This window comes from Pipistrellus hanaki (genome assembly GCF_964339955.1).
Source record: "Pipistrellus hanaki genome assembly, chromosome: 16".
Lineage (NCBI taxonomy): Eukaryota > Metazoa > Chordata > Mammalia > Chiroptera > Vespertilionidae > Pipistrellus > Pipistrellus hanaki.
Window position 1 is genome coordinate 34063463 of NC_140518.1, and position 14964 is coordinate 34078426.

At 44.4% G+C, this 14964-nt stretch overlaps 1 protein-coding gene across 1 annotated transcript; it reads right to left on the reverse strand.

Annotated features, from left to right (window-relative positions):
• Positions 1-532: 532 nt before the first annotated feature.
• On the reverse strand, positions 533-11485 carry LOC311610841 (phosphofurin acidic cluster sorting protein 2-like; the record flags this gene model as incomplete). The annotated part of the gene is made up of 2 exons (XM_084862353.1): positions 11377-11485; positions 533-3718 (listed from the first exon to the last, which is right to left on the reverse strand). Exons 1-2 carry the CDS (start codon positions 11434-11436, stop codon positions 533-535), a joined length of 3246 nt encoding a protein of 1081 aa, XP_084718479.1. The 5' UTR covers positions 11437-11485.
• Positions 11486-14964: the final 3479 nt, after the last annotated feature.

Below are 14964 nucleotides of genomic sequence, written 5' to 3' on the forward strand. Positions count from 1 at the left end.
ATGAGGCGGGAGTTCATTGGGAACCATGAGGATGGTAATGGGGCCACTTGGCTGGTTGGCAGCTGGGGTCCAAGGCTGGACTGGCCGGCCTCCATGTTGTGCTCCAGATGCCCCAATGGGAGGCCAGCACTTTGCCTCTGGCAGCCCAGCTCTGAGTCTGGGCACAGGCTGGAGCCAGCTCCCAGGGTTAAGCAGGGCCCTGGTTTCCAGGAATGACAGGTCTCCAAGAACAGAACCCTGAAAGTGTTGGGGATCCTGAGGCTAAAACAAACCTTCCATGATGCTCCAGTTCAACAGTGACCTCCCACCACCTGACCTCCCACTTGCTGGACTGTTCTTGTTATTAATGATAGCATTTGGGGGACCTGGGGGGCAACCCCCTTAGGTTCCAGGCTCTGAGCACATTCTAACTTAAAACAGTTTCTCTGTTTTCAGGGTCTGTGTCTGTAGTAAACTGAACTGTTTACAGAAAAGCACCTGGGCCCTTCTGGGCTTGGCACAGGCAGAGTGAAGGGAGGGGGGAGGGGCAGGGCTAGAAGGTGGAATTGGAGTGTCCGAAGATGCCGATGGGGAAGTGCTTGACGTGGGAGGACCACTGGGCTGCCAGCTGGAAGAACTTCACATCGTCCCACTCCACGCCATCAATGAGAACCCGCTGCCTGTTCTCCTGGTCCTTAGCTGAGCAGAGCAAGCGGCCAATGCCCTGGATGCACTGGCTTTTGGACTCCAAGGCCTTGTCCTTGTCTTTCTTGGGCAATAACATCACCTTTTTCTTCTCCTTGGTGACCACAGTCATGGACATTGCGGGCGTGCCTGCATCCTCGCCACTGCTGGGCAGCCTGCTGACCTGCAGAGACCGGAAGGTGCACTGGAGTGTGTTTTTGGTGGTAGGCAGGTCTTCCTTCTTCCCATTTCTCTTCCTATTTGTGGGCTGGGCTGCCAACCAATAATCCACCTGTAGCTCCATCAGCTCAGCACTGACACCCTGGATCGCGGAAGGTAAACCTCCACTCACTGATGAGGAGAAGGTTGGGTTGTGTGAGGCCTCCCTGGTGGGGGACAAAGGCATGTAGGAGCATGAGGGGACCGCATCATCTGTGTCTCCTGACGTGGCTGAAATTGGTTCCACTATTTCAACTTTCACTGCCCCCACAAAGGGAATGAACTTCTGTGAGGACAACTTGCCCGGGTTCATCTGCTTAGAGATGAGCATGGCCTCTGCGATGGGCAGCTGGTGGACACAGTTGGCCCCTCTGATGTACTCTGTGATTCTCGCCACAATGTTCTGCACAGAACTCTGGGCCTCCAGATGGTTGAACATGTCCTGCCAGGCCAGGTCCTGGAAGAGGTTGTTGTAGCGGTGATCCACAGAGCCCAGGTAGCTGGCCACAGGGTGGGAACCCAGCGGGATGACCAGGAAGCGCATGTAGCCCAGCCAGTCAGGGTTCTTATGGGACAGCTGCTCCACAAAGACCCGCAGCACGGTGCTGAAGTAGTGCTGAGCCCCCGCCACTGCGATCTTCACTGGCATCGGGGCCTGGGTATTGCAGTCGCAGTATCTTTGTATCCAGGAGATGATGAAGGTGAAGGCCTCCTGGACATCCACCATGGAGCAGGTGCGTACGATGGGTAGCGTGTGCTGCTGCAGGATGTCTGACAGGTACTGCCCCTGCCTATCAGAGGTGCTGATGAGGATGATGTTCCTGGGCAGACAGTCATTGGAGATGAGGATGTTGTTCAGTTGATCGCACACGGTCTTCCTGGGGATCTGCAGGTGGCTCTGTGGCACTGGACAGCTCTCCTCGATCAGGCTGTTGGACGACTCATTAAGGGACCTGCTCCAGCCCCAGCAGGCGGGCTGCTTCCCCTTGGAGCTGCTGGAGGGGAGGACCAGAGACTCTGTCTTGGTGGTGCTCCTGCTGGGTGGCAGCTTCTTAGTGAGCTTGTTCTGGGCAGAGGTCTCTGCCTCTGGGCTGTCCTCAGGCTGTGCCAGCTGCTCCCCAGGGTTGGGCATGCTGTGGGCAACCCATTCAGAGCCACTGTCACTTGACAGGCTTTCACGGTATGACCTGAGTTTGGGCCTGGGCTTGGGGGTGCATAGGGCTCCATCGTCCTTCTCCATATCTGTGCCACTTGACAGGCTTTCAGAGTATGTCATGAGCTCAGGCATGGGAGGGGTTAGGAGAAGGTCATCATCCTCCTTATCTGAGCTGCTCTCACTGGGGTTCACCAGCCTGTAAAACAGATCAGCCACTTCCTTGTCCACATCGGGGAATTGCACCTCAGGCTCCTTCTTTGAGTCCAGGACTTCCTCCATCATTTGGTACCTGTGCAGCCAGGCTGCGACTTTCTGCTGATAGCTCTGTTGCCTGGTCATGGGCCTCCTTCTTCTTATCGGCTTCTTATCTAGGTCATGCCTGTGGGCAGCATTGTAGCTGACCTCCAGCTCAGAGAAGACAATGTCAGAGTCTCCTGCAGAGAAGTTATCTGCTTTGGTGCTGGCTGGCTTGGCTCTGTCCAGGTGGCTGACAGGCTGGCTCGATAGGGAGAAGACACAGGTCTTGTCCACCTTGGTGGCAGGGGTGCTGTAGGCCATCAAGTCAGAGACTCTGCCACTGAACAGCTTGCGGCCCGGGCCTTTGGCCTTCACAGGCATGTTGGCCAGCCGAGGAGGCTCCTTCTGCCTCCGGGCACTGTGTATGCTCCTTGTCTCCATCTGACAGCTAGAGTGTGCTAGGCCTTCAAAGTATTGTCTGTTCTTGGTCTTGGTGTTGCTAAGGATGATGCCATTATCCTCCGTGTCTGGGTCACTGTTGCTGGGATTATCAAGATTGTGATTCAGAAGGTCCAGGTTCTCTTCCACCTCGGGGACATGCTCTGCAGGGTCCTGATCTGAGTCTAGGACCTCTTCTGTCATGTTGGACCTGGGAAGCAGCACCATGACTTTCTGCTTCAAGTTGCGTTGCATGCATGGCTGCTGCTTCTTGGACTGACTCAGGTCAAAGTCATCTTCCTCCAGGTCCTGCCTGGGTGTCACATTGTAGCTGGCCTCCAGCTCAGAGAAGCTTTCAGATTTCCCCTCGGTGTAGTTATTTGTGGGCTTGGCCTTGGGGCTGGCCTGCATGGTGTCGTCCTTGTAGTTGATGGGCTGACTGGACAGGAAGGAAATCCAGATCTCAGCCACCCTGGTGGAGGACTCCTGGATGCTGCTGCTGAGGCTCAGCACCTGGCCACCCTTGGGGGGTCGCTGCATCACCTCAGCCATGTGGATGGCACCTGTGGCCAGTGTCTTGTAGCCCAGGGTGATCTGGTTGTTATTGCACTTCCTCTGCTGCAGCATGATCTGGAGCTTGTTGCCTTCTCCCTTGAGGAAGTGTGGGTACTGCAGGGAGAAGGTCAGCGCCAGGTCGGTCTCCACTTGTCCAGTAGTGGGCAGCACAATTTCATGGGATCTCAAGATGCCCTTGGAGCCCTGCATCTGCACTGCTATCACCATGGAGATGGGCTCCTTCTCCAGCTCCTTCAAGATCACCAGCTTCTTTAAAGTCAAGCTGCACAGCCTGAGCACGCAGCTGGGTGTGGAGCAGTCCACCTCCCAGGTCGAGAAGAGGTTCATGGGCACTGGGGTGTTGAGCACGGTGGGCGAGCGGGCCAGGCCCGCAGGTGATGAGGAAGCTGCAGCTGCTTGCAGCATACAGGTACCTGATGGTTTCTCCCCCTGTGGTGGGACAGAGGAGGGACATGATTGGTGGCAAGAGGTGGAACACAGTGATGGAAGGAGAGAGTGGATGAAAAATGGTCACATGCTTGACTATGACTAGCACAGGTAAGGCCTGCATGGTGGCCTTTCAAACTCAGAGACCTAAATTAACCACAAAGTTGGCCTGAAATTAGAACTTGTTATCTAAAAACAGTTTATGGTGTGTGGTCATGTGCTAGGCCAGTGTCTTCCCTGACAAAGGTCAATCTTTACCTTCATTGAGCCTGTCTATTTTCTTTTGGCATCTATAATAACACACCTTTGCAATGTCCAAGGAATTTTCCTTTTTCTGGATACCTCCAAGTGCTGGCACTGCTCTGTCCTGTGTAGAGACCACAGATCTGCTCATTGCTATTCAGTTCATTGCTGACTGCTAACTAGCCTGTAGGCCCCTGTATAAGAGAGGCATGTGTCTATCATTTTACTTTTTATCTAATCCCAGAGATTTCCCTGCTTGGCTTTCTCCTGTCTACCTAAGCAATGGATTCCATGTAACCCACATACATCTCCACTTTTTATTATAATGTATAAAATAAGATGCAATACTGCCATTCTCGGGAGCACTATCTCAATACATTGAGATTTTGTTTTGGGACAATTCTTGACGGTTGGGCTCCAGTAAACTCACAAAAACTCTGCACAGGATTGAATGCTGCTTACATTGATATATACTTGGCTTCCTGCGGCAGGACTCCAAAGAAGCTCATCAGGACCAGCCTGCAGGCCCAGACGCTGTGCTCAGACCTAACAAAGGGCCCATTGGGCCTGCAAGTTCCCTGCCTGTCAGGTGAATTTGGCTAAATTGTCCCTTGAATCCAGAATCTTCCTTTGCTTGTGGTAGAGGGTCTTTTATATGAGCTATAGTTTTAAATCCTCAAGGTGGAACTAAGGTTAAGGGTTGACAGAACCACAACTAAGGAGAAACAAGAGGAAACATGGGTGGCTGGTTTTTAATTCTGGGTTTTCATTTGGATTTGCTTTCTGAGAGTCTGACCAAAATAACCTTTACTGTATAAGGGGTTCATCCTCCTCTGATGTGGATCTCAGCTGTTCTTAAGCAACTAAGAATCTTTGCAGAGCTGTCAGAGATGATTCCTCATACCAAGCAGGAGCCCCATAGGGAAATTCCAACTCAACTGTAATTCAACTGACTGGCTCTTCTGGGGGAGAGCCCATAGGGTGTGGTCCACCAGCATTCCTAGCCCTTCCTCTGGTTTTTATTTTTATTTATTTATTTATCCTCACTGGAGTATATTTTTCCCATAGGCTTAGAGAAAGAGGCAGTGAGGGGGAAATATATATAGAGAGAATGAGACATATAGATTGGTTGCCTCCTCCACACGTTCCAGTAAGGCCTGGGGATCTGCAACCCAGGTACATGCCCTTCACCTGGAATCAAACCCAGGACCTCTAAGAGCCTGCATTCTACTCACTGAGTCAAACTGGCTAGAGGCCTTCAGGTCACCTGAGATAGCTGGGAGAGAAGCTGAGGCACAAGAGAGGGCTGAATGAGACTCGAGGGATGTGAGCATCATGGAGCCAGAAGCTGCACACTTCGACCCACTCCATAACATCCCTAGAAAATTTGCTTAGACTCTGAAGATATACAACAACAACAACAAACACACCTATAATTAACATGGGAAATTGTCCCTCCAAGGCTGGGAACTCCCAGCCTCCAGCCCTCATTAGTATTCCTGATAGGAAGCCATTTCTTGCAAGGGATTTACAGAAATGGGAAGATTTTACTTCAAAATATCAACTTAAAAATGCCCAAGATAAATTAATTTTTTGCAGTAAAAAAGAAAACTAAAAAAATGCTGGCCCCATAATGAAAATGATTGAACAGGACGCATAACTTGATTTGGAAATCAGAAGCTTCTAAGGAGAAGCACAAATAAATTCTCATTAAAAAATAAATAAGAAATTTCAGAGATTATCTCTGAACTCTCCTGAAACTAATAAATGCTAACACCCCATTCCCCTTCTGTAGCACGTCCACTACATCTTTTGCTCTCTGAGCTTCCTTGTCCAGATGTGTTCTTTCCCTTCCCTTCTTCCTTCCCCTTCTGTCTTGTCCACTGCCCCTCCCTACTGACTTAAGGGAAAATGAGGACAGGAATTCCACCAGCTTCCTTTGGGGAGAAGCTGTTCTCAGCCAGAGCAGAACCAGCCATTGTTCTGGATTTTCTCTATGGCCCTGACTGATTCACAAAGAAATTTAACTGATACAACCTGCAATCCTGGCTATTCTAACCTATCCCCATTAACATACTCCTGGTTTCTGGGAACAAAAGCAACAGAATTACTAAATGAGGTTGTAAGAAAACTCCTGTAGAGAAGTCTGCCCACTTTAAGGATGATAGGAAACTGAAATAGGATTTAGAAAAAGTAAACAAACACAAACAAGCATTGGGTTGCTCCAAGAGTGTTTCCCCTTCTCTCTGATAGTTTGGGAGAATTTGAAATTATCATAAAAAGGGGAGTCACCAAGGCCCCTGTAGATACTGGGGCTACTCTCCTTGATCTTAACTGCACCCAACTAATTGCTTTCTGCATTGGACTAAACCTTCTGTGCAAATGCCTGCTTTTTAATATAAATGTTTCCTTTCAAATAGGGAATGTTATGGAACAACATATATATGGTTTGCTAATCAAATCTGCCCCAATTCACCTGATAGGTGAGGTGTTTTTTTTTCTTTTATATGAAATCAGTGATGCTTACATATTCTTTTTCCAGAATAGTTATATATTTAGAATAAATGAACCAGATACTGAAGCAAAAGGGAAATTAATGATTTTAAAGGAACCTTCCAGGAGGAAACTAACCTTGAGACTAAATGAACGTTTGCTAATTATCTTCATTATTATCCTGCATGAGAGTCTGAGAGATGGCTTAACAGGGTACCCACCCAACTCAGAATGGCCCCAAACAACCCAGACAGATGCAGAGATTCCTCTAACACTTGGCTGGCTCATATGTCTCTCTATAGTTGGGGAACCATCCCACAGTGACTTGAGAGCCCTCTTTTGGGTACATATTCACCAAATGAGAGAAACTTGACCCTCAGTCCCTCAAGAAAGAATCCAATCATCTTTTGTTACACTACCTACCTGGTCCCAATATAAAGTGCGTGATAGAGAGGTTTGGCACCATTAACTTTAAGACTATCATACAGCTAGGACCTGTTTTGCCATTCCCAAGGGAGATGGACAGAGGTTTCATATACCTCAAAGCCTCTATACCTCTCAGAGGTATGTGCTTTCTGGAAACTAGAAAGAAGTACCAAATAGAAAGAAACATTCCAAAAATGAGTGAATGAATTTGTCAGTCCTTGCCAATATTTGGGTGGCAACCCAGTCCCTGAGGTATTGAAAATGACTCTCCTTGTTTTACAAATGAAGGTTTGAGGGGCCAGAGATTTGGCTCCAGAAACAATTCAAAGCTCACCACCTCCTTTTGCCTTCCCCAAACCTCCCCTATTCATTTCAGAGGCTTGTAGACATGGGCTTTATGCAACCAAAGTCCCAGAACCTTTGAAGTGGGAATACCTGAGTTCACCAAGGCCTCTTGTCTAGGCCATTTTTAAAAATACAAATCTCTAGATGATATGTCTTATCCCAAAAGAAAAAAATACCTTACCCACCTACTCAAATCACTTTAGCTTATTTCAAGTATTTCTTTCTGAGTTTTAAGGAAAGTTATTGAATATCTATATATTTTGAAATAACATAAAATACTGAAACGTTGCTAGACAAATCTTAAGTTCACCTGCTTTTGGGTTTTCATTACAGAAGGTCTGTAAATTGCATTTGGAGCTGTGGAAGTAATGTTTTGTGCTTTATTGAAGGTGTGTTTCTTGCATGTGAGAGTGTGATTAAAATATGTTCAATGTCAATCTAAGGAATGCTTGTTGTTCACTTTTGTGCTTATCACTGGAAATTAAAGCTCCTAAGAGTTAAAAGTTCCAGTTAATTTGGAAGCAATTATAAAGTTGTGATAATAGAAGGCATGAGGTATGGAGAGTCATATTTGAAGGAAAAGGACAAATGAAATTTTCTCTAAGGATAGTTATTTCTGAATGGGTAAGAAGGTTTGTGAAAGTTGAGGAAAGGTTTGTATAAGGGGATATAAGCTATAAAATTTTGTGAAAGTTTTATATAAAAAATTCTTGCATTTTCTCTATAAAAATTAGTAAATCAAATTATGTGTATAGTCTTTATATGATATGTGTTTATCTATGTGTCATGTGTGGTGAATTTTCAGCCTACAGATGGCATTACTAGCATACAATGTTTTATTGACCTAAAAAGATTAAATACTTATGTAAATTAAGGCGAATTCTGTAGTCTGGACAAAATATTTAATATTAAAACTGTTTTAATAAGTATGATTAATCTCTTCTAGAATTATTACCATAAGTATGTGTTTGCTTTACTTTGATTTACAAAAAGTCCAGGCCCTAAGCTTTTGTGTATGTATATTTGCAACCTTCCCAAAGTTCCCTTAAAGACACTTTTTGAACAAAAGAATGACTTAATTAATTCCAATGGGCCCTCGAATACCTTAAGGATTTATTCTCTATCCTTATTAAAGAAATGTTTTTAAACTAAATTAAGCCTATTTTATATGCTTGAAATTACATGGGAAACTTTGCATATGCTTTTATTAAAATGGATGCTCTAAAGATTTCAACATGCCATATGAGGGAGTTACCAAGATTCAAAAAAAAGTTCAAATAGGAAACTCTCAGGTGTAACATGACTTGTCAGCGACACCAGTCCAGCCAAGAAGAGTGGGACTCCAGATATTTGTGGTACAAATATTGGAAGTTTATGAATTATTTCCAATGCTCAATACAAGAAACTATGGACAATGTTTTAAAATCTTACATATTATTTGTTCTTTCTACTTGAAATTATGTATTGAATCTAAATATATATGTAGTTTTATATTTTTATATTATTCTCTCTTATTTTACAATAATTATTATTTTTCAAAAATTGTTGTCTTAAAATGATATAAACAAGCAAAGTTTTTTAATAAATTGCATTATAATCAAATCTATAACCATGCCACTTTGTTTTGTCAATAGATAGTTATTGTTTTACTCTAATGCATTTTCAAATGTTTCATTTTTAGAAAAATCTATGAAAAAAATTCTGACTTACTCTAAATTACAGGAATCTAAGCAGGTCATATCTTTGAACTGAATAAAAATGTACAGAACTCTAAGGAATTACTGCATTCATGAAAATACTAGCAAATAATCAGAATAAATTTAAAAATGGGTATTGGACTAAATGAAGTGAATATGATTATTGTTCGTATGACTCTATTTAAAATATTGCTGATTTTCAAATCATTTTGTTTTCCAAATATAAGGAAAACTAAAAGCAGACATTCTACATTACCACCAGTGACTCAGTAAGAAGGTTGTAGGTAATGACAAATTAGTGACATTCATTTTACAGTACTCCCAAGAGACAAAGACTTCAAAACCAAAACTTGCAACCAGGAGATTTTTGTTTATTGATAAAGACATTAATTAAAGACTCTCTCCAACATGTTAAAAAGGACGTTACCTTATCAGAGGCCTAACAACAAATGGACATCTGTCTCTGACATCTGTCTCCATTCACCATGGAGATCGAAGACTTTTCAAGGATGAGAAACCACTGGCCATGGGGACTGACAGCTAGCCCAAGAAGTCAACAAGACCTGGATGTTCACCAATTTCTGCTGCTCAGACCTTGTTCTTATATCACTTCATTGTTATTGATTGAATGTACATCAAATGATTTTATATTGTTATTAGCCTCCTATGGTTTCCTACTGGAAACAATATCTGTCTCCCCAGGCGCCTCTCTTCTTACATATGAAAAGTTGAATTTGAATACCTCCTAATTTTTCCCTCCTACTAGACAATGACATTCTGATGATCAGTTATGATAACAACAAAAAAAAGAATAGAGAGTCTTAATTCATCTAGCCAAACATAGCATAAGTACAAGTGACAGTGGATGAAAAATGAAACTATATAATTAGCTTAGTAAACAATTATGATTATACATGTAAAGTGGTTTTTGGTTGGCTGGGATGCTTATTCCCCTCAGTCTACCACTAGACATTTTCTATTCCTAAATGGTATTACTGCTTTAATACTGTTGCTTTTGTTCCTGGTAATGTAAATGTTATACTAGGTGCAAAATACCAAAACTTAAGGCAAGCAGCAAAAGGACTCTGCTCATGGTAGCTCAAAATTTAAAATTGATACAGAATATTTTTTAACAAGTACATATAGAAACTCATGGCCTCCCAATCATCTGCCTTTTTATTTTGAATAAAAATTCTACTTCAAATGCCATTTAAGTTTATAGTTTTGCCTCATACCCAATGGTCCATTATTCAGCAAGACAAAGCACTAACACTGAACATCAATGCATAATGTGTATTGATTTTGAACAAAAGGAGGATGTGTGGATGAAAAGGGGCCCCATGCTAACCTGATTAGCTGAGGGAAATCCTGTGGAGGCCTTGCAAACTTAGAGACCTTAAGTAACTACAAAGGATGGTCTGACATTAAAATATTAACTAAAAGGTGCTCATGGGGGGTAGTCATGTCATAGTCTGGCATCTTCCCTGACAAAGGGCAATCTTTACCTTAACTGAGCCTGTGTACTGCCTTTTGTATCTATGATATGATAACATAGTTTAGGATTATCAAAGGAATTTTTTTTTAAATTTTGTACAACTTAAGTACAGGCACCACTCTGTGCTCTGTGGAGATCACAAATACCTTCCTTGTTATTGAGTTCATTGTCAACTTGAAACTATCCTACATCCACCTATGGAAAAGAAGTATGTGCCTATCATTTTAGTGTTTAACCAATCACAGAAGTTTCCACACTTTGATTTCTCCTCTCTCCCTAATCTATCACCCATGGATTTCATGTGACCCACATAAGTCTGCACTTTGCTTGTAATTTATAACATAAGGTGCAAAATTGTCATTCTCCCGTGTGTTCTCTCAATCCATTGAGATTTTGCTTGCCTGCATTGTCGACACTTTGGTTCAAATAAACACACAAAACTTTTTCACAGCTTTGAAATATTTTACATTGATAAGACAAAGGGTTCTAGGCAGAAAAAGTAGAATTGGAGGTGAGGAATATCAAACATATTAGTATCTTAGGTCATTTTCTTAGCAGGGGGAAGACATCACATGCTTTATTAACAGTATCACCCATGTGATTTCTGACAAAACATCCCAATGTAAGATGAGACACAGAGGCTTTTCCTGGGGTGGAGGGTCTGGATATTAGGACATGTAGTATATTCAGGATGGCTCCATTGTCATGACAACAGAAGGGGATAAGGTCCAGGTCCCACAGCAATGAAGACATGGATCACCGTGATAAGCCATCCCCATCCTGGTACAATGTGCAGCCTGAGAGGCCCCAGCTCCTGACCTGGAAGGAATGGGGATCCAGATTCCTTTGGAAACTGGATGCTCCGAGGGATCTCAGGGGAGTAGCAGGGAGCCTTCTGGTACCCAGGTCCCATTGACTCCCTGGGGTTCTGGCATTTGGGTCAACTGGGCACCTACACTCACCCTGAGGTCATGCTGCATACTTGTGGGTATATCAGGTATCCATGCCTCCTGCAGCGGCATGGAGTTGAGGACCCCATCTGTCAGCTCCGGTCCGCTCTCCTCTGCGGAGCTCTGTAAAGACAGTTCCCAGTCACCAGGGGAAAGCCTCAGAGCCCTGTTTTTGTAAGTTCTCTGCCCCTGTGACCCTCCACTCCAGACATGCACACACTGTGATCCGCTGAGACCTCCATTGGCAAAGAAAATGCGTGACAGCCTGAGGGCTAGGACCCCCATAAGATAAGTGACCCCTCTGGAAGCCCATCTCCAACTACCTGCCCTGCCCTGCCCTGCCCTTCCCTGGGGTGTGATCACAGCAAGACCTTTAGGTTATCCGCTGCCCTGAAAGCTGTTCCTGCCCCGGGGTTTTCCCTTCTGGTCCTCTTCCCACCATGGGAAGAGAAGGCATGTGGGCTGCACAGGGATGGCCCACAGAGGAGGCTGGACTGGTGAGAATGTGTCTGACCCAGGCCACCTTCTGTTACCTGACGGGATCTTCTTGAAAACGGCCAGAGGTGTTGGGCACGAGTGTTGAACCGTCTACAGAGTCTGGAACAACGCTCATGGCAGGGTCTCCGGGAACCAGAGCCCCGATAACTGGGAACACAACAGGAGAACATGTTGAACTGTCAACTGTCTCTTGCCAAGTGAGTGGCAGTTGGGCTGTTGCTGGAAAGTGGGTGCCTGGTTACGGGGGTTCCAAGTTCTATTAGGAAGTGACCTCACGTCCTGGGATTGCCGCCCCCCCCCCCCACAACTCCCCTCACCTAATAGCAGCTATAGATAGTCCTGTGGGCTGCTGACTACTCACCCACCTTCTCCATGGAATACCAATGGTGTACACAGTGACACCAACACACCCTCTCCACAGCCCCTAGATTGGTCTGGGTGCAGTTAGGATCTAAGAGTTGAAGAGACAGACATGGGTACAAATTCAACCCCTTTTTACTTCTTATTGATCCTGGATAAGTCACTGTAACTGTCAGGGCCCGTCTCTCCCCTGCCTGCACAATGGGTTATTGTAGCATATGCTTCTTAGGGATGGTCAGACTCATTGTGAGGAGTAACTATAAAGTAGAAGGAGAAATGTCACTTGTCAGTAATGCCTCCAGCGTTTTTTTTCTTCCTATTCTGTGTCTGCTTTTCTTCTAATTCCAGCTAAAGTCATTAGATCATGTGTGTGTGTGCACATGTGTGCATATGTGCATATGTGTGTGCGTGCGTGTGCGTGTGTGTGTGTGTGTGTGTGTGTGTGTGTATCCCAGAACAAAACACCCCCTAGTCCCAGGATACTGAGGAATAAGCAATCTGTAAAAATTTGTAAAATTGTACGAGAGTTTGGAGCCTTGGCCTGGAAGTACTCTGGACTCCAAATGTCAGGTACATTGGGCAGCACCTGCCACTCCATTGAGGTCATTTTCCCAACTTTCCACTGAGGCTGGATTCAGAACTGCATACTAGTAAGCCTGAGCTCAGGAGACGGGCCCAGCTCCCTCAACCCTGGATGGATTGTGGACAGAGGTGCACCTCTGGGTGGTCCAAATCTGAGCTCCTTTTCAATACTGAGGAAATGGCCATCTTTCTTGGTGATATATATATATATATATATATTCTTGTTGGAAGGAAATAGATTTTGATTAAAAAACAGATATTGGTTAAATATTCCTGCCATTTGTACAGAAGCTTTACTCTGAAGGAAAAGACAATTAGTTGGATGTGGTTAGAAACAAATCAAGTAGCCCCTGTATCTACAGGGTTCTTATTGGCTTCCCTTTCTACATCATTTCAACTGCTCCCAAATATCAGTGAGAAGGGGACACAACACCCTTGGATCAACCCTATGCTTGTTTTTCTTAGCTTTCTTTTCCTAAATCTATTTCAGTTTCCTGTAATCCTAACAGTGAACAGACTTCTTTACAGGAATTTTCTTGCAAACCATTTTTAGTAATTGTGTTACATTTGCTCACAGAAACCTGGAGGTATACTAATTGGCATAAATTGGAAGAGCCAGGATTACAAGTTCTAACAGTTAAATGTCTTTGTGAACCCATCAGGGTCATTGAGAAAATCAGGAACAATTGCTGGTTCCTCTCTTGATGAGACAAGCTTTTCTCCAAAGGGAGCTGTTGGAATTCCTATTCTCACTTTTCCTTAAGTCAGTAGGGAGTGGTAGTGGAGGGGAATGAAGGGGAAGGAAGAAGGGAGGGGAAAGGTGAAGGATATAGTGGGGGAGCTAGAGAAGAGGGAAGATGGGGTGTTGGCATTCATTAGCTTCAAAAGAGTTCAAACACAGACTCTAAAATTTCTAATTCCACAGCTAAAGGGAAGACGTTCCACAGTATGAATTTTGTTCTTATCTCCCATCCCTGCTCATTCTGTATTTTCTCCAAGTCCATCTTTGACCTCAACATTTCTTAGTCATCTTGCTTGATACTCCTAATTCTCCCGTCCTTTTCTTTTCATCTCCCATTTTCTCATGTCCTTTCCCTATTTTCTGTCCTTCTTTGTGGGTTCAGCTCTAGGAAACAGTTCATCCCTTTTGCTCACCATCCTTCCCATCCCTCCTTATATCCTCACATGTCATCTTCATGCCTCCACACCCAATTCTGTCCCACTGGCCACTCTCATGTCTTTTTCCCCATCCCATTTCAGCTCATTCTTCCAGATCCTTGGTTCCAAGAAGGGATCACCGAGCAGATGAGCTCCAGGTGTAGCCATGGGACAGTTTTAGTAGTGATACAGCTGAGGGTCATCACAGTAGAACTGCCAGGACAGGGTAAGTAGCCTTTGAATGGAGGTTGGAGAAGAGACACAAATCGGGAATGGATGAGCTGAGGCTGAATGAACACCAAGAAGGGGAAGTTCTCTGGGCTGGAGCTGCACTTTTGTATGAATCCTGGAAGTAAATTCAGAAAGAAGCATCACTCCCAGGGACTACATCAAGTATATTTTCTGAACTAGGAGGTGTGGGAGAGAAAAGTAAGACTTTGGAGGAGAAGGTTATGTTGGACATTCTACATTGAAAAGTCTAAGGATTTGGTTGGAACATAAATGCTTACTCTTTCAAAGGCTTTACCATATATGTGAGGAAGATGACTCAATAAGAGAGAAAAATATGGCAGAGGGTGGAGATGAAGCATACCTCTTTGACCTGAAGACATGTCATTTATGTTTTAATGTAGCTTTTATTTAAAAGGCTATTTCCCTCTCCAGGCCCAACCTGTCCCCTGGACATTCCATGAGATTTCTATGTTAGTAAAAAGAAGGAACTGATTTTCTTGGAGGTGAAAGGTGAACAGTAGAATAGAATATTCCTTGGCACTGGTTTAAAACAGCTTTTCTAGAAGGAACCTCGCATTTCCCACAAGAAGACTTCACAGTGATATTCTAGCTGATTAAGGAGTGATTAAGCAAATAATCCTTCCTTGCTGCCCAGAACTACCTGGCTTCCATGGCTTCAACTCTGCCTGGAAAGGGAGCATAGCTAGAAACAAGGTAACAACTTGCCAGGGACACTTGCTTTGCAGATCCTAACCTTATTGTCTTTCTCTA